At 42.1% G+C, this 21,572-nt stretch overlaps 1 protein-coding gene across 4 annotated transcripts in view; it reads left to right on the forward strand.

The window, feature by feature from the left end:
* The first annotated feature begins 2,375 nt into the window (after nt 1-2,375).
* Nucleotides 2,376-21,572, forward strand: part of ATL2 (atlastin GTPase 2) — a 36,189-nt gene continuing 16,992 nt past the window's right edge. The window contains exons 1-3 of one of the 4 annotated variants that reach the window (XM_080341244.1): nt 2,471-2,545; nt 7,622-7,712; nt 17,391-17,671. In XM_080341244.1, coding sequence (XP_080197370.1) covers nt 7,685-7,712; nt 17,391-17,671 — 309 coding nt within the window. In that variant the 5' untranslated portion in view covers nt 2,471-2,545; nt 7,622-7,684. Of the gene's footprint in view, nt 2,546-7,621; nt 7,713-17,390; nt 17,672-21,572 lie in introns of all 4 variants that reach the window. The other 3 variants (XM_080341243.1, XM_080341245.1, XM_080341242.1) reach the window with 3 other exon arrangements.

Consider the following 21,572-nt stretch of genomic DNA (forward strand, 5'->3'; position numbering starts at 1 on the left):
ACCAAATGCAGGAGAAGATGCTGTCTGTAGCACAAAACTGTGCCTTTGCTGGATGAGGGGACTACTGACCCAACATGCACTTGCGAGTAAGACATTTCCTCCTGCTCCAGTGGTTTCTTCCCAGCACAGCCTGCCAGTGCAGCTGCTCCCAAGCTCCTTTCAGAGCCACAGCTGGCTTAAGCAGTCTCAGTGCTAACTCCTTCCTTAGCCTGTCTCAGAGGAAAGTGTGGTGGAGATGGGGGACCTTTGCAGCCAGGAGACAACATGTTGATAGCAAAATCCTCAACTCAGAAAACATCTCCTTCCTTCCTGCAAACATATGAAAGACAGAATTAAGGTTGAGCAGCTTTCTGACCTCTAAGTTCTCAACTTCTGTTGTCACATTACAGCAGCAGCAAATCCTGTTGCATGGAGCACAAATCTGTTTGTATATGCACTACTTTAAATGCTTTTCCTTGTAAACTGTTCCAGATTTGGTCAGAAATAAGGCTGGTTACTAACAACAGAACTAGGAAACTTCTTTAGAACTTTTTTTCCCCAGTTTTTTAGTTTTCATATTGAGCTGCTAAAGCTTCAGTCTGTCAGTTAACAGTGTTTCAATTAATTTTACTTCAAGGTATTTTCCTTTGCCTCATTTTCTGTGTATCTCTGAAATACCTCCACACGTAGAGTGTGGTCTGGCTTCTTTCTGATGGTAGGAAAGGTTTTCCTCTTGAGTTGGGCTGAGGTTAGAAGGACAGGCAATGACACGCTCATATTTTCCCCAAATAAGTAGAGGGTATTACATTGCAAAAAGCCAATGGCAGTGTTTTTCCTAGCATTCATACCAACACTTCTGTACAAAGGGGTTGAATCCTGCTTCCATTTATGCTGATGTAAATCAAGAATAATAAAGTTCTTGATAGTTTTACAACTTTGCATATTTTACTATGACAAGTGGCATAACTAGAATTGAATATATAATATTAGTTTTGTCATTGTATCTTTGTGCAGTTCTCACTTGCTGTGATTATGGCATTTTTTAGACATTTAAATGTATTTTTAATGTGTTTTTAACATTGCACTCTCTGTGGCAAGGACTGCCACTGTAAGCATAGCACCAATGTTAGGAAGACTTTTATGTGCCACCTCAGTACTAAAGGACAGGAAGTGGGGTTTGGAGAAGGTTTGGAAACCACTTCCAGGTGCTAAGACAGACCAATGGTTTTTGCTTTCAAGATCTCTTCTGACCTTTTCCTCCACCTCTGTTTAGGCAGAACCAAACTCTGCTTGTTTTTAAGATTGTTGTCACTCAAATGTTGCACCTCCAGAACCGAGTTAGTTAGCATAGCTCAAGACTTTGAGAAAAATGGTTTCTAAAGAGAGCATTACCACGCTGAGGTAGGTTTTTGCAAAGGTGTTGCCTGCATTACATGCTGATTTATCAGACAGATGTGTTGTTATAACAAGCTGGCACCAAACAATTTAATTGTGAAGGCTTACATGATCTTTAGCAATAGGAAACCTCAGAGACCTAAACCCCTTGTGCAGCAAAGGCAGAGAGCTTTAACAGTTGGCCTTTTAAAAGGACTGTAAGGTCTGTTTGGGTTTAGAGAAAAAAGACTTACAAAACCCAGAAACAGCAGGAATGTTTGGTCCCTTGGGAATTTGTGTGGCTTGTTCTGATTCAGAACTGTCCTTTTGTGTGTTTCCAGCCCAAATGCAGCACCAGTGGCACATCGAGTGAGAATTTGAGAGTGAGGAGCTGGTGTTACTCCCAGAAATGCAGAGTGCTTGGGTTGCTTTCCTGGCTCTCCCTGTGGCAAAGGGAAGCAAGGCTCCAGCGGGGTGACAGTGCAGTGCAGGTATATCTGGACGCCATCAGGTGGCCTTAAGGGCTGGGCCGGGTGGCACTGGTGCGGGGCTGGCTGCTGTGGCGGGACAGGTGAGCTGAGGGCGTGCAGGCTCCCGAAGGATACCCACCCTGAGGCATTTCGTGCCACTGGCCTCACCTGCCGCGCCACCTTCATCCCCTCGCCCCAAACACCCTGCTGCCCTCCCAGCCCCCGAGGCCGCCCTCGCCCAGCGCGCCGAAGCCCCGCGCGCTCCGTGTCACTTCGACAGCGGCGTGCGAAGCCTTGAGACACCTGCCCCCTGGTCCGCCGGGGAACGGGTGGGGGATACGTCTGCCTCCCGCAGCAGCGACACGCCTCAGGCGCAGGGGCGGATCCTCCCGCTGTCCCAGGAACTGTGTTTCCCCCCGCCGTGGGGGGGGCCGTGAAGCAGCCGTTGATTCTCGCGCCGCGGGTGGCGAATGGCCGCGCATGCGCCGCCCCGACGGGCAGCGGGGCGCGGACTCCGCCTGCGCAGCCCCACCCGTCTCCGGGCGGGCAGCCAGGGGCGCTAGGACCCGCCCCTGCCCGCGCGTCGCCGCCGCCGGCGGGCGATAAAGGTCCCGCGGCGGAGCTCTGACGTCACAGCGAGTTAATTTTAAACCCGGACAAGATGGCGGAAAGGGACGCGGCGCGGCGCGCGGGTCCGGCCCGCCAACGGCCCGACCCGGCAGGTAACGCGCCCCCCGGGGCGGGCGGCGGCGCTGCCCGCGGGAGGCGCGGGGCTGTGCGGTGGGACCTGGCGACAGGCGGCGTGGGGGGAGGTCCCGGTGTCTCCCCCCTCGTCAAAATGGCGGGGGCGGCCGCCAGCCCCGACGCTTGCCCTCGAGGGGTGGCGGGGGAACCGGCGCGGCGGCCCTTCCGCTCGGGCTGCTCCTCGCTCCCGAGCGGGGTCACCCCGATCTCCCTGCACGGCCAGGGCATCTCGCCGTGCGGACGGCGGCCCAGACGGGAGCGGGGGGCGACGTGAGTGTGGCTCTGGAGCCGGCGGTCGGTGACCTTATTCCCCGCTGCGGCGTGTCCGGGCCGCCCGCCCCCGTGTACGTCACGTGAGGAGCGGGGGCTGTAGGCCCCGGAATGCGGCTGGTGCCGCCCGGCGGGCTGCGGGGCGCTGGCCTGGCCCAGCCCGCTCCCGAGGTCGGAGCGAGGCGGCCCGAAGGGCTTCTGCGTCCTCGGAGCCACGTCTGGCTGCGGAGGGAGCAGCCGCGGGCGGCGCGGGAAGGAGGTGGATGGTCCACGTTGGCCCGTCCTCCACATGGACCCCAGCGCACTCCACTGTCAGCGCTGGTCTTGGGTGTGATAGATCCTCTGATGGTGACGGGACATGGCTCTGGCTTGATGTTTAGCCTCCTATGTGCTGGAGTCTGCGCACTACGTGGTGGTTTTTTTTAAATTTTTTTATTTTTTTAAATACGGTTGTTTCTCAATAATAGTTTAAAAGCTGAGAACTTCTAACCCTCTCTCTGCTGTAGTCTGTGAGGGGGGAACCTGAGACTTGTGAGTACTGTACTGACTTGAACACTCAGTTGAATCCTGTGAGGTTTTTAGCGTTGCACTAGAATACTGAACTATTTTAACATCTTTGTTGTATAACTCTTGCTTGATTTGGAAGCAGAATGGTTGGACTGGGCACGATTAAACAAAATCTAGCAGATGTCATGTGCCCTGTTGATTTCATTGCTTCATTTGCAAGCTAACTAAAGACTGGGAAATCTAACCGCTATAAACTGGTAGGTGCAGAGTGGAAAGGCAGGAAAGGCAAGCTTCTGAGCATGTGGAAATGTTTGATTGTGTTTGGTAGCATTATGATTTTAATAACTTAAGAGTCCAGAGATTGAAATTGAGGAAATGATACTGTTTTACTGTTTGGGTACTGGTTTCCCCCTGCCCTCCAGTACTGCCAAATTTTCTTTGATGGTTCTTTGTGTTTTCAGCACTATGTAGCTGAATAATCTCAAAGCATTAGGCTATTGCGTAACTTTTTCAGGGTCATAAAAGTGCCAGCACTCTTCTTATAAACGGCCTTTAAGGTAGCTGTGTCATCATTAGTAGTGGAAACATGCCCATGTCACTGTTAAGTTGCTTGCGTGCTTTAGGATGGAACAACTTAATTGATAGGGCCTGCATGTGCAGCCATGGATGGTCTGTGCCTGCCCGCAGATGAGCTTTCTGTACAATGAAATGCAAAAGAGTCATACATTAGAATAATTACAAGAAAAGAGATGTAACGGGACAGTCTGATAACTCCTTCTGTACCATTACTAAGTGTTCCTTAAGAGCTGTTATGTTCTAGCTTACCCTACAGTCACTAATGATGTTCCTCCTCAAATAATAGCAATAGCTCTGCAGTGTTTCAACTAGTAATCCTTGAAAGTATGGAGGGGGTTGAGTAAGGCTGTATTCTTTCTTTTCCATGTTCACCTGCCTGCAACTTAAAGACATTGCTGAAATACTTGTAGCACAGAACCATTTTGCTTGAACTATTGTAAAAACATTTATTTAAATATGGTAGTCTCTCCTCATTTAGGAGGCCAAGCTGCTGTTGTTCATATTGGATGGACAGGCGTGCTTGAACCAGGTCTTGCAGGAATGCTGATACTTCTCAAGTACCTTTTGCCAACTACAGTCCCTGTGTTTTGGTTATATATCAGTAATTGTTGTTTGCTTGCTGACTAGACTAATAAAAGTACCACTGACTGGAGCAAGATACTGTGATGGATGAGGGATTGTTTTTCCTTCTTGTCCTAATAAGAATAAGGATGCTACCTCAAGCTGGCTAGACTGGATAAGAGTGGGTCTGTTGGGAGGAGGTCTGGGGATTTTCCTCCAATGCGATAGAGGAGCACTTATCTCCTCGTGGTGGTATCACATCCTTTGCAACTTTGAGTTTTGCTCAGCTGCAAAACCAGACGTAATAAGCAGATAGAAATGCAGGTAAGTTAAATTCTGTGTTCTTCTTGCTTTGGTAGTGAACTGCAGCATTGTTAGTCTCCAGTGCAAGCTGGATTGCAGGTTTCACTTCAGCGCTATGATAAAACTAGTTTTAACTTTGTGCGTGTTGTTAGTAGACTGTTGTACATCTCGGCACAGTCTGTGAAAGTCTCTAACTATTTCAAGGACATTCATAAGGAAAACTGCCAACTCTCACTTAAATCTGACTTTTCTATGTAAGGCAAAGTTTGAAGTTGCTTTTGTTACTGCACTGCAGTCATGAACAGGCCTTTTCCTGGGGATGATTTTTGATATCCTGGCATGGCAGTCTTCAAATGGGAGGTTTTAAACTTTAAAACCAGACTGCATTGTGTTCTTGTTTTTACTGTTGCTGCATACTTTGCCTGCAATGTGATCTGCAGGCTGCCAGTTTGAGTGCAGTTTTCTAACTTTTTTTCTAAGTCCTGCATTCACTTCTCAAACTTACTATACTAATAATTAGTATTTTCAAGTTTTGTCGTTAATCTCAATTATCTAAGGTGAACAAGGCACAAAAATATTTTCTAAGCTTCTGCATAGGCAGAGCGGCTGCATTTGTCATTTGTGAACAACTGGAAGTTTTCAGAAGTACTTATATATGTACTCTTACTGTAGTATGACTGGGTCTCTTTATCAAAACATATTCAGCACCTTGAACTTCTTGAGATGTCCATGAGGAAAGATGAAAGTAGCTTTCTTTGGTTTTGGAAGGTTGTTCTTGACATGAAAGTTATTATCTCATCCTATATCTCATTTTGAGGTAATAGTGCTGTGTAGGGACTGGATTTACATGAATACATTTGTGGGGCTGGGATTTGTATCTGAAACAAGAGAACAAACAGATAAACAAGTTTGAAATATATGTGAAAACTTTGTTCAGATTGCATTTAACTGAAACTGCAGACTTAAAAAAAAATGACTGATATGAAATGAATGATTTCTATTAGGTTAAGGGTCATAATAAAGTCATTTCTAGCAGTGAATTAATACATAATAGGAACCAATGATCTGAGAGCATTGGTAGCTAACTTGTCTGACCTTTTAGCTTCTGTTAATTTCTGAAATAAATTAATATATTTTGTGTAGAGCTTATTCCCGGGAAAGCAAGATTTTGTGCTTGCTAAGCATACTTTTTGAAACAAAAGCGATGTAAAAATCAGAGGAAGTAAGAAGGCATTTAAATTAGGAAGTTGATCCTCTGCTCTTTTAAGAAGCCTGGAATGAAATCTGAGGCATTTGAAGACACATCTTTCCTCCCCCACTGTTAATTCTTATTTGACTGAATATATCTCCTAAGACTTGAAGGTAGCACTGATTGTATTCTGTAGCTGTACAAATGAGTTACTTGGAGAAAATCTAGACTATAAATTAGTGCTAGGCAAGTAACTACCTGTTGATGTTTAACTTGAGTTCTCATTCTGCAACAAAGCAAGTAGCTTACCCTCCCTCTTTGTGTTTGTGAGGGAGTGTACATATGTTATTATAGTGCCATAGCTGGTAAATTCACTTAATGAAATACTTCTGTAGAAGGTTGGTTGTGCACTTAGATATACTAAAGCTATCTAGTTAGTTTGCCTGGAGTCTGTCACTGACACTTCCAGCTCTTCCATGGGGATGTTATTCTTGGAGGAGTGTGAGAGTAGTAGATCTTTGTGCTCAGTGTGATCTGTGAAGCTAAATAAATATATTCTGCCTTTCCCATTAATTAAATAGAAAAAAAATACCTGTAGTAATTTTATAATGCTTAGTATTTGGCTCCTCTTTAAGATTGGAAAAATGTAAAGCAGGATGTTTGCCATCAAACCTGGCATTACTGAGCCATATATCATCCAAGGCGGTCTTACAAAAGTTAACTAAGTTAATGCAGGTAAACTAGGCATTGGAAGTGCCGTTTGATGCCAGCTTGATGAACTCACGAGCAAGACTAATAGGAAATCAAATGTAATGTGAAATAGAAGTCCATTTGGGCCTCTGCAGAAATGATTTATAAAGACCAGCCTCTTTTAATGCTCTTCTGTATCCTGGAAGAATAGATAAGAGAGCTGTCAAAGCTATAAGACTGCACAAAGTGCGTTTTGGGAAAGGACTCGGCTTACAGCTTGATCACTCGGCCTCTATTTACGGTTTGTATATGGTATGAGGAATATTTTGAGAGGAGAGGACATGTCTCATCTATTTTTTTTTTCTTGTTCTAGATGTATTTCCAGCTTTATTTTCAGTGCAGACAATAAGCAAATGACTGATTGCATTTTCAGCACTACATACCAGTGATTTCTGTGTGGCAAGGTGGGGTTTGTGTGCTACTGCAAGTCTTGGCAGGTTTCTCTTAAGAGACTGCAATAGAAGCCAAAACCTGGAAGGCAGAGGAGTTGAAGACTTGAACTAATGAAATGTTGTACATATTACAAACATGGATTGTAGAATGTAATTTCCAGTAAATTGATATTTGAGAGTAGAACTTAATTTGTTGTTTAAGTGAGATCAGAATCAGATTGCAGTCTGTAGTTAGTGTCAAAGTATGGCACATTTTTTCACCGTTGTCTCAGAGATAGTCATATTGAATTTCAAGTTCTTATTGGTCTCGGTAAAGTATTTGAAATGTCTTTTGCGCAACATGTTGTATGATGATGCCAGGACATCAAGACTTTTTTTGCTTGGATTGAAAATTACAGTAACCTGTTGGAGAATGTGTCAACTGCTTGTACTGACATGTTAGGACTAATTCTTGTATGTTGTACGTACTTGGAAAAGTTGTTCTCACCTCTTATCTTCTCAAACAGGGTGGTACTGCTGAGTGGAAGAATAAGCGCAGTTATTTTAACTGACTCTGTAAGCCAAATCCTATGATACTACTGCCTGCAAGCATGCATGGTATGTCTTATTCCTCTCCCCTCCTCAACTCCCTCTGTATTTTCAGCTCCTTAGGTGAATGTAAGAAAGGGTCTTCTGATTTTTGCTTGTGGTTGTTCATTTATCTTGGTCTGTGTGGTATGATCTACTTGGGAAACCTTAAAAAACTGGGAAAAGAAAGGGGCCCTCTGTTAATCCTCTGCCTAATACAGAAATCACTACAGTACTAATTTCAGGGGAGGAACAGTCACTTGAAGCACATGAACTGCTAGGTGTGGAGGCAGAAGCTTGGCTTCCTTATGTATTGCTTAGACATAAAATAGTGAAAATGACTGCTGTAGAAAATTAGAGTTCTTGATATAATCAAATTACTTTCTTAAAACAAGAAGTCATCTTGCTTTTAAGAGAAATAATTTCTTAAATACTTTGTAATTCTGAACTAAGGAATATCAAACTGAGCTGTTCTGTAGTCTAAAGTGCTGTTGACTTCTTATTTCTGTAGTGCATTAGAACTAAGATTAAGCTGTTGTGAGCTTTAAAGAGCAGCACACTGCTATCTCTGGGTTCCTGGACTTCTCTGCTCAGTGTTTGTCCTCTGTATGCTCTAAGGAAAGATCTCATGGATCCACAAAATGAAGCAAAAAATATGAGCTACGAAGACTAAACTGTTGTTTGGAGGTGTTAAACATACGGTCTTCAAACAGTTATATTTCCCTCTTCCTTCTCCACTGAAGTGAAAGATGGACGTTAAACCATTTGTAGTCTCAACATGTGGTGTGATATAATGTCCTATAGAAAAGCAGTTAGATTGTCTAGATGTATTCAGACTAGTCCAAGAACTTGATGTAAAGAGATGTAGTAAGCAACTCCCCTTCTGTGTTTATTCATTTCTGGAGGATGGTGTGGCTTGCTTTAGCTCTGGGATTACTCTCTTCTTTTACCCCTCAATGCTATATACTCACCACTAGGCTTGACTAGCCCGCAGCCCTTAGCATACACATAACAATGCCATTTGCCATTCCAGGAAAATGCTGTTTAAAAATGAAAAATGTTCCTGTTGTTAAGGCCATTGTTTTGTTAGCGGTGGCTGAGGTTTCTGTGGTAGCAAGTATGGTGAATGACATTAAAGAAGCTTAGGTAAGTAGGTAAGTCTTGAGCCCTTTGAACTGATACCAAGGTGATTGTTACGTGGAACTTCGCTATTAAACTGTAAGCATTTTACTGCGTCCTTGTGACAACTGTGGTGATTTTGAAATAGAAATTCTTCTAATCTACTGTTTAGTAGACAGAGTTCTTAGCAGTACAGTATATTCAGTAGTGAATGTTCAAGGGAATGCACCTCTAGTGCAGGAAGGCTTATGCCAAGCTCAAGATCTTCTCATCAGTTACACATCCTAGACTGTGGTGTTGGCAAAACTGAAACTAGTGTTAGCCTCCATTTGCAAAGGAAGGAAACCTTGTTGTTAAGTGAAGGTTAACAAATGTGTTTGCTAGCCCAGCCTAAATCTGAACTCTTTTAGATCTGGACACATCCTTGGCAACACGCAGTCTGATCCAGTTACAGCCCAGTTGTCTACCCATCTTTGCCGTATTATCACATATCACTAAGTCAGTCTCTACATGAACATACTGCTTAACTGTGCTTGTGAGTCTGGAGAAGTTTGAGCTTAACTAGCTTGTAGTCACAAAGCTGAACTTTTATTTTGGCACCAGGGCCTGGTCAAGCAACTTGCACCTCCTCCTCAATTGTGCTGGTGCAGCTGTTTTGGAGGCTGTAGAGTGCACAGCACAACACCTTGTTTGTTCAAGATAAGTTTGTGCTTGGACCTGGGACAGTGGTGCCAACGTAGAGGGCAGAAGTCCTGTACGGTTCACCAGTGCAGCTGGACTGACCCTGTGCCCTGCAGATGAAGCTACATGACTGTGCTTTTTGTCTGTCTTGAATTCTAGTGCTCATTGGGCTCTTACTGAGGTGATGCAGTTCGCAGAAAACTATTTGTATTGGTTTGCTTTTTCTGCTGGTTTTGTTTGTTTAGCTGACTTGACTCTCAGCAGCATTGGATATGTGGCAAAATGAGCAGGAAAGGCAGTTTGTACTGCATGGTGCTGGAAATGGGAAAGGGTGGGAGAGCCATTGTGCGAGTGGGTGGTTAAGACTCAGCTGTGCTACTGCAACAGGCTTGAAGAGGCAACAGAGGATGGAGGAGGAAGAAGAGGAAGCAGTTACTGGCACTGTCCTGTTGGCAGAATAAATGTACTTTGAGCTGTTGCCTTAGCAAGGGACTTCTGTGTAGCAGTAGCAATGATGCCTGGCAGAGACTCAGGAGTTGGGTAAGGTAGGTGTGGGGCTCTGAAGTACGTGGACATAGATAGGTGCTGTATCAGTTATTATGGGTTCATTATAGGAAGGTGATATGGTAGCCCAGGTATCTTTATCCATGTACTCAGCAGCAGGGACTATGATGAAAACTACTTTTATTGTAGTTGTGTGAGAAAAGAAGTCTTCTCCCAGTGCAGGTAAAGTGACCACATGCAAAATGGGAGTGTGTGCTGTGGGTTTGTTTTGCTTGTGTTGTTTTTTGTTTGTTTGGTTTTGTTTGTGTGTTTTTTTTTGTTGTTGTTGTTGTTTTTTGTTTGGCATTTTTTCCATTCTTCCTAAATGTGACTTGTGTGGGGCTTGTCACTTGTATCAGTTTTGCTAGATACCTGATATAGAGAAGGCAGTTTCTTAAGGTAAACCCAGTCTCCCCCTGTACTGCTGTTTGTTTTTTTGAAATGAAAGGTAGAACTTCTTGTGAAAACGGAATTACGGAGTTCAATGCTGGACAAGCTGGATGGGAGGCTTTCTTAGCTGTAGGAACATAAAGGGAGGTGGAAAGCAGAGTGTAAACTGGAGGTTGTGCTAAAAGATGGCTATTGCTTAGACGCTTGAGATTGTAAGAAGCATGATGTGATCAAAAAGAAAAAATTAAAGCTTCTTTGGCTTGCTCTGTTTCCTTAAACTTCTTGCTGTACTGACTGACAGGTTGCATATCCTGGAAGTTAGTGTGAAAATGGGCCCTTTAACATACCTCCCTGTACAGCAGAAGTGAGTGCTTGCTTTGCTGAGCTCCTCTGTGGCCATGGTACAGATGCAGCTGAGTGACTAAACCTGTTCTGGCTGCTAATCTAAAGATCAAATGTGTGGTAATTGCAGTTGGCATCTCTCACTTATTCTTTTCTCCCTGTCCTTGTCACTCAAAATCTTGGTTTGGGTTAGCTGATTGTTTAAATTTATCAGCTGCTGACACGAGGCATACGTACAAGGTACGTAAAATGTAGTTATGGTCTAAACCAATTACAAAATACTGTCTGAATCTTCTTCAGTGAGCAACAACCTTAAATAAAATCACCCTGAAATACAAGCAGAAGTCTGCCAAATTTCAATCTGTGTGGTCTGCAAGGATCTGGTTAGACTGCAGTGTTCACAATGAGATTTCACTTGCCATTTCCAGAGCCCATGGTGAACTAGGGCACTGTCAGATCCTGTGTGTTCTCATTCCTGTTCTCAAGAACCTGGAGGATGGGTAGGAAGAGGCATTTTAGTGCTTTCATCTGCTTTAGTCTTAGTATTCTAAAGCAGTATTCTTTGAGGGGGCTGGAAAAATACTGGTAAACCTTACTGTGGGTAGAGATCCTGTTAGGTCCTTCAGTGAGTGTGCTAATAATAGCTCTGGGTTTGAGGCAGAGTGAAAGAAGGATGAGAAGCATACTTTGTCACTATCCCTACTCTCCAAGTTTTTCCTTGTAGTTACTTTCTTAAGTTCATGCTGCATTTTCAAAAAATAAATCCTTTTTAATATATGAGTTTTGTTGTTGTGTGGGTTTTTTTTTTGTTTGGGTGTTTTTTGGTTTTTTGGGTTTTTTTTTGCTACTTACTAGCTTGTGTCAGGGTTTGTGCTGCTTCTTAGTCTCTTCTTATTGGTATTCTCTTACTTGTATGCATTTGAAAATAGCTGAATTTGAGAGTTGACTGTTTTTACTGCAGATCTTCATTATAATGAAATCTCCTTCTAGCTTTTCTGTCCCCTTAAATGAAGCATGCAAAATGCCAGCTTATCAGTACTCGGTGTAGCTATGGAAGAGCTGTCTGTTCCTGCATGCGTCCAGACCATTCAACAGAAAAGCGATTTTTTATTTTTATTTTTTTTTTTTTTTTCCATTTAGGAATAAGCAGGCCTATTGTTTGATTAACTGTGATCATAGGATTCATGGGTATCTAGGTCATCAGAATATCTTTTTTCCCCTTCTCTGGCAGAATTGTAGCTTTAGGTACTTGTCACTTTTGCTCACAATTTATGTGACAGTTCCAGATCTGTCCCTTAACATCCCATTTTCCTGAAGGAACAGAGAGAGTTAAATGCATCTTTCCCCCCTCCCCTACTCCTGTGTCAGTCTTATTGGATATCCAAACAAGTCTTTGGAACTTAGCTCATCAGTCCTATTTATAGCTGAAATATTGAAAACATTTAATTATTTCTGGCCTTAAAATGAGCTACTTGGCAGTATTTGCTAGTCAGCAATAGGAAAGCAATGATGCATTAAGGTCTGTGGCAGCCTCATAGCTTTCATGTGGGCCTTGCTGTGAGTTTATTACATCGGGTAGGACTGCTGTATAAAGGGGAGGACAATTTTGTGACTTAAAGCTAATGATTTTTTTTTTTTTTTTTTTTCTTTTTAGTAGATGTGCCACAATGTTTTACCTTGTCCAAATAAGGTTTGAAGGTTAACCTATTTTTCTGTGCTCTGGAACTCAGTTCACACATGCCTATATTTCCCTCAGTTCACTACACCAAAACAAGAAATGTTTAAACAGTTTGTCTGCTTTCTCTCTAATGAAAAGTTCCTAGGTGAAGCTCTGAGAGAATGCCTTACATTTAACTGGAGTACAGCAGTTTGCTCATGGTAACTTATTTTAAGCTTTTGATTCAAGTTGTGAACTCCCTCAGGCTGTGGAGGTAGAACAGGATTTCAAGGCAGATGGTTTGAGGTTAGTGTAGCCCACTTCAGCTTACTTTACTGTTCAGGTATGTGAGGGAATGTTTCATGCATCTGTATTGAACTGCGAAGGGAAGATTTAAACCACTTTTGTATGGACACAAACTTGTGGTGTCTGTAGAGCACCAGCAAAAATTATTCAGGGATTCTCAGAGCTGAAGTGGCTTAGGGGTACTAGAAATTTTGATTTAAAGTTGGACTTCTAGCAAAGTGCAGGTTTCTGTACAAACAAGGTATTAAGACCACCAGCCTGAAGGTGTACAGACTTAGAAGTCTTTGTCACTCCTTGTGAGCAAGTGGAAGGAGTACTCATGAGAGCCAGCAACACTAGTAAAAGTAACTTCTTTAGATTTTGTTATTTATTGAAATCTTAAGCCACTAAAAAGCAAATTAGATTTAAATTTACTCTAATGTTGTGCTGCATCTATGTGCAGTTGTCTGTGTCCAACCCACTGTCCAGAGAAGCAATCACTAGTTTTCATTTAGTGCTTGTTGATCAGAAATCTAATTGGGTTTAGAGGCAGTATGAGTCTAGCAATTAGTGTGTGCTTTTTTTTTGTCATGAAAGAATGTGAATGATGTGTTTAATGAGCTCAAGGTGTACTTGGGTTGAAACTTAAAGGCAACCTTATTGGTACTTTATTTCAATTAATGTGCTTGAAAGGAGGAACCTGCATTTAAAGCAGGCTGTCTCTTTTTGTTTTCATAGTATCCAAATTGAGCTGACTGTTCTCACTCCCATGCTCTTACGCTGCAGGGCAAATAGGTCATCAGCTGCTAGCTCTGTACTTAAAAGAATTAGCTTTTGTTCATTTTAACTCATACTTTAAGAAACGGGTTAATTAGTTGAGTTTGTTCAGTTGAAATATTGTCTGTACATACACAAGAAGCTACTGTTCTCAAAATCTGGCTTAGCATTTCAACAAGTGGTGCTTGTTCTGGATACTTAGCTGATGAGTGTTACTAGCAGTCCTGCTGTAGCTGGGTGAAGAGCTTATATGAAACTGAGTGGTTGTATCTTCTCTTGTCTGTATTTGCTTCCATTCAAGTCTGTCTGCTTCTGTGTCTTGTTGTACAGTATTGCTCTTGTATCTCCTAGCCTGTTTGACATGAGTGAGGAAGTGGTTCTGCACAGTTGAAACTGTGCATTAGCTCATGTGCTCTTACTGAATGATTCAGGTTGGAAGAAGCCAAAATAGAGTAGGGACTGACTAGTGAACACACACAATCATGGCCTGAATGGATGGCAGACTTCAGAGGCTCCAGCCAGAGTGGTAGATATGAGTGTAGTCTGGAGTGTGTTAGTTCAGTAGTACAGAAAATTGGAAGGTCAGATGAACATCCTGACAAAAGAAAAAGATAGCTATGGCTTTCTGGGCCTGCAACACTGTGCTACAAGCTATAGCGCCATGTACTTTGAAGAGAGCTTTTCCCTATGTACTAAAAGCCTGAGGTCTAGTCTTCTGTGCATGTGGAGTTTGCCAACTGTATTGAGACCAGCCCTGTGAGTTGGATGAATCTACCAGCCTGTCTTGAGTACTCTGGCAGGAGGCAGCGTTGCCTGGCTGTTCTGCATGCTGTGCAAGGAACCATCATCTGTGCCTCTGAAACAACCACTCTTGGAGTGTGAATGTATGGGCTGGATGTGCTGGGTCTGTAACTCCATTACTGGGATGGAACTAGACTTCTCAGAGTGTTAAAAGGCATGCTATAAAAACAGAACAAGAAAACTAACACAACAAAAAACCACCAATACAACTAAAATCTGTTGCTTTGATTGCCTTTCTAGCAGTACTGAATGTGTTGTCATGGGAGGCTGCCATGAGCTCTGCAAGTCCAGATTACTGTCTGGTTGGCTAGAAACACCTCAGTGTAGGGGTGGTCATGCTGTGAACACCATCTCTTCCAAAGTTAGTCCTCATCCATTCCTATACTTAATTTGCTGGGACTGGACTATTGCAAGAACCTAGAGCAGTTTGTAGTCCTTTTGAGTGGGCTTTAGGACAAATCCACTTAAATTGTAAGTTTCAAGTAGTACAGTATGACCATGCCAGTGCAGGTGGGGGAAGTAAGAAGTAGGGCTTCATGTTCTGAATTTTGTTAACTTTTGGCCTGACTTGACTTGACAGTGCTATCAGCATGCTTATTTTATGAACTACTTGCAGAACTTACCACAAGGCTCTTGCAGAAAACTGGACTGTGAAGTGGATCTTCTTGTTTTGAGAGACTGCTCTGAAAGTAGTTCTTGGAAGTGTAATGTGATCCTTCTAACCAGGGTGCTGAAGCCTTCCAGAAGGGCTTCCAAAGTGCTCCAGTGCTGCCTGAGAGACTAATTAGCTGAAATAACAGGTTAAGCAACCAGAAGGTGGTATAAAGGACCAAAAAGGTTGTGGCATCTGCCCAGGAGCACATGAGAGATTAGCATATGCTGATTATGCTGCTGGGATGAGCAGTAGTACTTGTTCTAAAGTTGACATGCTTAATTTGTGCAATGTCTGCCCTGGTAATTGCTAAGTAGTACAAAATCTCTTGAAGACAAGGGCGTTCTCTGCAACTTGAGCATGAGGTTATCAAACCAGCTCTTCTGGATGGATCAGGTTTCCTTCACAGTTGTCAACACTGAAGTTCTCCACCCTCTAATATGCTTGATTTATGGCAATAGTGGTCTTTTCTGAAGGTCGGTTGGGAGTGTTCGGAAATGTTAGGTTGGCTAGTTCAAAAAACCCCCCAAAACTCCAACAAACCAACCCAAACCAAACAAAAAGCCCAACTTGATGCTTTGGAATTGACTTTCCAATTTCTGCTGCTTAGAATTTAAGCATTCAAGTTTACTTCCTGTTCAAACCAAGTCCTACACTAGCTTGATACATTCAAACCTGTTGGGTGTTTTTTTTTTTTTTAAGATTTAGTGTCCCTGGCCTTTGAGGGCAGCACAGATTTGATGCTTGGAAATTGAAGTGTCCTCTCTGGTTTGCAATGAAGTGAAATGTCAGAACCAGCTAAAGAGACAGTTACTGGAAAAACTCCAGGGTCACCATGTTACCAGTTTTTCACGTTTGTGGTAATAACTCAAATGTCTCATTATATCCACAATGTGTTGTGTTGGAGCACTGTTCATAAATCTTTTGCTGAGGATGGTATCTAGGATGCAAAATCTGGCAGGAATGACTTGGCAGGTCCTGTGGGTATTGGCAGGGTCTCTGCCATGGATGAATTAAACTGTGGTGCATTCCAGGATGCCTCATCACACATCCTGCAAGAGAATGCTGCTTCTGAGCTCCTTGCTTCTGAGCTCCTCCTGCAAGAAGCATGGGGGCTGTGTAACATCCTGCGTGCAGTGCATCAAGTAACTGGAGATGGCTGCTGCTTTGTTAAAGTGGTGTTTGGAAATGCAAGCATGACTAACAGTCCAGTGTACTGAAATTCATACAGTGATGTTCAGAGATAAGTAATTGCTAGGAAGGAGCCTCAATCAGGTTTGTGCACATGGGATTCTGATAGAATATGGCAAGTGTAAATCTGGAGTTAGAGGCAATTCTGGAAGCACAAAACCGCTTCCAGATGCTTGATAGGAAAAGTGAAATCAGGCCAGTGGTAGAGTTCATTTCTGCTATGGGGCAAACTTGAGTGTTGTGATACTTGAACAAGAGACTTGCATCATGTTCAGGCCAGTTTGTTGGGTTTTCTTTTAGGCCTGTAACCCAGTAACTGCTGAATTCTGGAAGTCAGGAAGCTAGGATATTGGTACTATTGTGCTATATGTCTGAAGGGCCCTTTTACCTCAATTTTTCATTAATTAGTAACTTAAATCTTATCTGAGTTATAGTTCTTCCAGCTAGTGATTGATCATGAAGGGTATGGATTCTTAAATTCTGTATAAAATATTCCCTTAACTCTTTTTGAAAGAGTTGGTACTTACCATCATTAAACCTTGCTTAATAATGTGTCATAGGAAGAGTATGAAGCCAGAAAGTACTTCAATGTTTTTTGTTTTTCTTATCTCAAAACTGTTAGGCCTCGCACATACGTGCTCAGGAGTTTATTATCTTGCAAGCAGTGAAGAGGCACGCTGAAGTCTGTGCTGTATTGAGAATTGAAACAGGTGTAATGAGTTGGAATTAGAGAGGAACTTAGCCATTTACTGATGTATGTATTCTTGGGGTTACATACTAGATCAGTGGTCTTGCTTGTATGTGTTGGTAAACAATACTGTCAGAAAACACTGTGGGGTTTTGTTTTGTTTTTTGTTTGTGTTTTTTTTTTTTTTCCTTACAATAGTATAATAAAGTGGTGATCTAAAAATGGCTTTGACCCTCTTTGGAGCTTATTTTGTACTAATTTTTGGCCGATAAGAGAGAAAAGAACCTTGATTTTTGATGGAAGTTATACTTAAGAAGCCCCTAAAAGGGGTTTTGGTGCTGCAAACCAGTTTTGTTTTGTGGTTTATTGAAACGGAGAATGCTGAAGATGTGAAATATAGACCATATTCAAAGCTGATGAAAACATGGAACTGCTGTTGATGTTGTAGTCTGCACATGTGCATTCCCAAGAACATCACTCTTACTGCTGGGAATGAATGCACAGCTCAAGGCTTCACTTCAGAGAAATGTCTGGTGCCTTAAGCTCTGACTTACTAATGTATTGTAACCTGTCAATTTGCAGGTAAGCATTATGAGGAAGAAGAAGAGGAGGATGCCTTACCTGACTCAGATGCCCTGCTGGACTCAGATGATGAGGTGGATTTGGATAAGCCACGCCCCATACAGATTGTTCTTGCTCATGAAGATGACCATAACTTTGAATTAGATGAAGATGCATTGGAAAAAATCTTGCTTCAGGAACACATCAAAGATCTTAACATAGTAGTTGTGTCTGTAGCAGGAGCTTTCCGCAAAGGAAAATCTTTTCTGCTGGACTTCATGCTTAGATATATGTATAACAGGGTGAGTAATTTGTTTTTTTCCTGCAGGAAAAAAGTACCTTTGTATTTGTTGACTTGAGCACAAATATTGCAGATCAATTTTTGCTTACTTGTTTTGGGATGGGGAAGCCAGCTACTGGTTCTACTCTGTGAAGAAGTATGCTTAAGTGATGCTTTTTCAATATAAATTTTTCTGTGGTTACCAAGGGAAGTTATTTGTTTCCCAGTGTAAGTGAGCATAAGAAGAATTTGAATGAGGGAGCATGGTGGCCTTCTAGTTGAGCTTTGAGAAGGGCTTGTCCATGTAGTGGTTTGGAGGAATCTTGCTTTGACTTGATTGCCTGAAATCATATTGTAGCACTAGCTTACCCTTTGTTGCAAAAACAAGAGCCTTGTAGCTGTTGGAGGACTAAATCTGCTTAAATCTGAGGTGTGGCAAAAGGGAGAAAGTCTCCTGTTTGCTGCTTGGAGTATTTCTCTGAACATAACACAGGAACTTTTAAAATCCTTTAAAGACATTGATTAATGAATGCCTCATCCAAAATTTAGTTTATTTTCTTAGTTTGTAGCTTTCCACTGGTGTTGTCTTGTGTCTACTGTAGTTGGAACTCTTGGCTGATATGGTGAAGGTGCGATACGGTCTCCTGTGAATATACACATCTGCCTGTCACAGGTTGTGTTTCTTTGAATCTGCATAGTGAATATTGATAATTCACTGTTTTGTTGCTTTTTGAAGCTCTTAAAAACGGAATGGATTCTTTTTTTGGTCACTGTTCTTCAGAGTTGGAATTCACGGTAGCAGAAACTAACCACAACTGCCATCTATTTTATCTCTGTGCTAGCTGGCTTGAGGAATAAAAGTGAAGCCTGCAATTACAGGAAATAGGGAATATTGCAAAGAGGCTGCTGGTAGTTGGCAGATGAAGGGAACCTTTCTTTCACTCCCAGTAGTGCCTGCTGTTGAATTCCTCTTGCTGATTTGCTGAGAGCTCTGTAAGAAAGATGCTGAGGATGTGGTAGGAGGAATACAGAGTAGCAAGCTGGTGCTCCCAGCTTCTTAAGACTCTAACCTAAGAAGGAATAAATGTTTAATTGACATAACTGTTCCATGGGTGGCCTTTTGTGTGTGTGTATAAACCTGTAGTGTCCTGTTTATATTAAACAAACAAGCCAAAACTAAAAAAAATGCAAACAAAAAACCTGAACTCAAAAGAAGTGTAGCCATCTGAGCTAGATGGCAGCTGGTAGTTCCTTCCAGAAATGGAAAGGGTGGGCTATAAACAAATACTCTTTAACTTTCAGAATGTGAAATAAAACAAAAGTTCATAAAGTAAAATGGATTTAAATGCTGTTTCAGCCTTGTTTATTATCATGCCTTTCTGTTCTCTTTATTGTACAATCACTACTTTCAATTTTCTATAGCTGTCCTTCAAAACACTATTTAACTTAAACTGAAGATGAAGGCAAACTTGACCAGCTATTGTAAACAACTGTCTCTTACAAAAAGTGGAGAGGTCTTGTTCTCCAGGTACTGCTGCAGGCCTGACATTTGCCTTCTGAAGCTGTAATGATCTGAGCTGATCAAACTCAACAGTGCATCAGAAGACACTGCACTGTGCCCAATTGCTTTCCTGCCAGCTCAGTGACATAAACTGGCTTAGGGAGAGTTTGACAAGCATCAGAGCTGCTGCAAACTGATTGATGGGAGTTGGGGATGAAAGAAGATGCAACACCTCTTCTTTTGAGCACTGCTGCATTTGCAACACCACCCCTTTTGAGCACTTCTGGATTGTATCAAGTCAAGTGGTATCCTCTGTGCTTATGCAAATTTCAGTACAGGAAGGGAGGCCTTGGTGTAGTTTCATAGTACTGTGTAGTCTGATCACTCCATCTTCAGTCAGGCTTAATTATGAGTCTGTATTTTCTGTGAAATAATTATTGGATCCCGCACAAAGTACTAAAGTGTCTGCATTCAGTTTGTACACTAATCAAGCAATTTTTGGGTATCCTCCCCTGTGGATACTGACACATGATGAAAAACTTGCCAGGATACTTTGGAATCGCATTTTCTTAACCCAGGAGCTGGAGGTCATGTGTAAAGTTGCCGTTCTAAAAATCTCACTGTGCCAGTTAAGTCACAGGTAGGATTTTGGCATGGCTGAGACTGGTCACTAACTTCAGGGAGGGGCCATCTCATTTCATGCACTGATACTTAGTATTACAGTGGGTGATTTGAAAAGGAACAGAGTAATCTGCTGCAAAACAGCACTGGTTGTGTACTCAGCAAGCTGCTGGAGGGATCCTGTGATCTTTGTTGCAGTTTAAGCCTTATTAGTAGTTGGGTGCAATAATACCAGTAAACTTTTTTTTTTTTTTTTTTTTTTTTTTTTTTTTTTTTTTTTTTTTACAGGGGAGTGACCTTCTTAGCTTGTATTAATCTGTGAGGTGTGTGGTGTACTCATGGCACTATGCAAATAAAGCTGCATTGGTCCTTTCCTTAGTATGGAATGTATTTAGAGAGGTTATCTTTTAGGTGACTGGTACAAAATTGTTCTTACATTAAATCAAGCTAGAAGTTGGACTACAAAATCTTTTTTTCCCCTCCTCCCATCTCTTGAGTATCTTTCAATCCAACTTGATGGGTGAGAAGTGTTAAAGTACTGAGTTCTTACTATGGAACGATGGAGGTAACAAACTAGGAGTGCTTCAGACCGATGCAAAGGTCAGTCAGAGACAGGCTTAAGTGCATTATCTACTTGTACCTGTTAAGTCACCAACGTTTCCTGTCACATGAATCACATATAAAATCAAATGTGGTCCTGTCTAGTGTTCATTGAGGGATTTGTCAAAACATTTGTATGCTTTTAGTCTGAATTGCTACAAACAAGGATAATTGCTGAACCGAACTGAGGAAAAGGATTCTTGTATGAATGAAACATATTGTTGAGTCACGTAACAGATTATTTTGAAAAAAATGAAAAGCTACAATGCATTGACATACACCTGTGAAATTTGGTTCAGCATTTCAAAACTGTATCCTGGAGTGTACTAAAGCCCAAAGCAGGCCGGGAGCTTTGGTTTTTAAAGTGGTCAGTGGATGTATAGCATCTTTTAGGATTAAACACTCCAGGGTAAAGCTGTTCAGGTTTTGCCTAATCTCTCTGATAGGGGTGTATGTGCATGCAAAACAAACAAACCTAAAACAACCTCACCCCCAAACAAAAAAAACCCCTACCAACCTACCTGTAAAGAGCTGTGGTTCTCTTCATCTGGATACCCAAGTTTACTTTCTGAATTTTTATCTGCTTGTCTCATGTACTTTTGCCAGGTCTGATCCAAATAGCAGAGCTGAATGACATGCACTTATCATTTGGGAGAACACTTGTGCAGAGCTGCTTGTTTATCTTTCCCTCTTAGTATGTTTTTCTCTGCATGCTGCTAGGCATGAGGAATGTGTGCAGGTTTTGTGCTTGTTTGTTTTTTTCTTGGTGTGTTTTTTTTTTTTTTTGTTTGGTTGGTTTTTTCCCCATTCACCTTTAGAAATAAACAGTTCTACTTATTTGCAGTAAGTATTTCTGTTCTGTACAGCCCCTGGGTGCTCTTGCTGTTTTCTGAGATGTGAAGAAATGTGTCTTGAGCTCTTTTCTGAAAACAGCTAGTGCTGAGTCTGCAAGGTAGAGACCATAGTCTAGTGAATTAAGAAGTCTCCCCTTTGACCTTCTCAAAGAGCACTTTCCTGGCTGGTGTTCTTCTCTGGGCAGTCAGAGGCAAATTCATTAAACATCTCTTTCTGTTCTGCCAGCATGGTGTGTTCTAATCTGTGAAAGGTTTTTCTTGAAGCCCCATCATCAGTTAAACTATTGTCTATCTATCACTTCTCTCTTATAGGATTTCAGTGTACATAAACCTATGACAGTGAAACT

The sequence above is a fragment of the Nesoenas mayeri genome, assembly GCF_963082525.1.
Source record: "Nesoenas mayeri genome assembly, chromosome: 3".
NCBI classification, from domain to species: Eukaryota; Metazoa; Chordata; class Aves; order Columbiformes; family Columbidae; genus Nesoenas; species Nesoenas mayeri.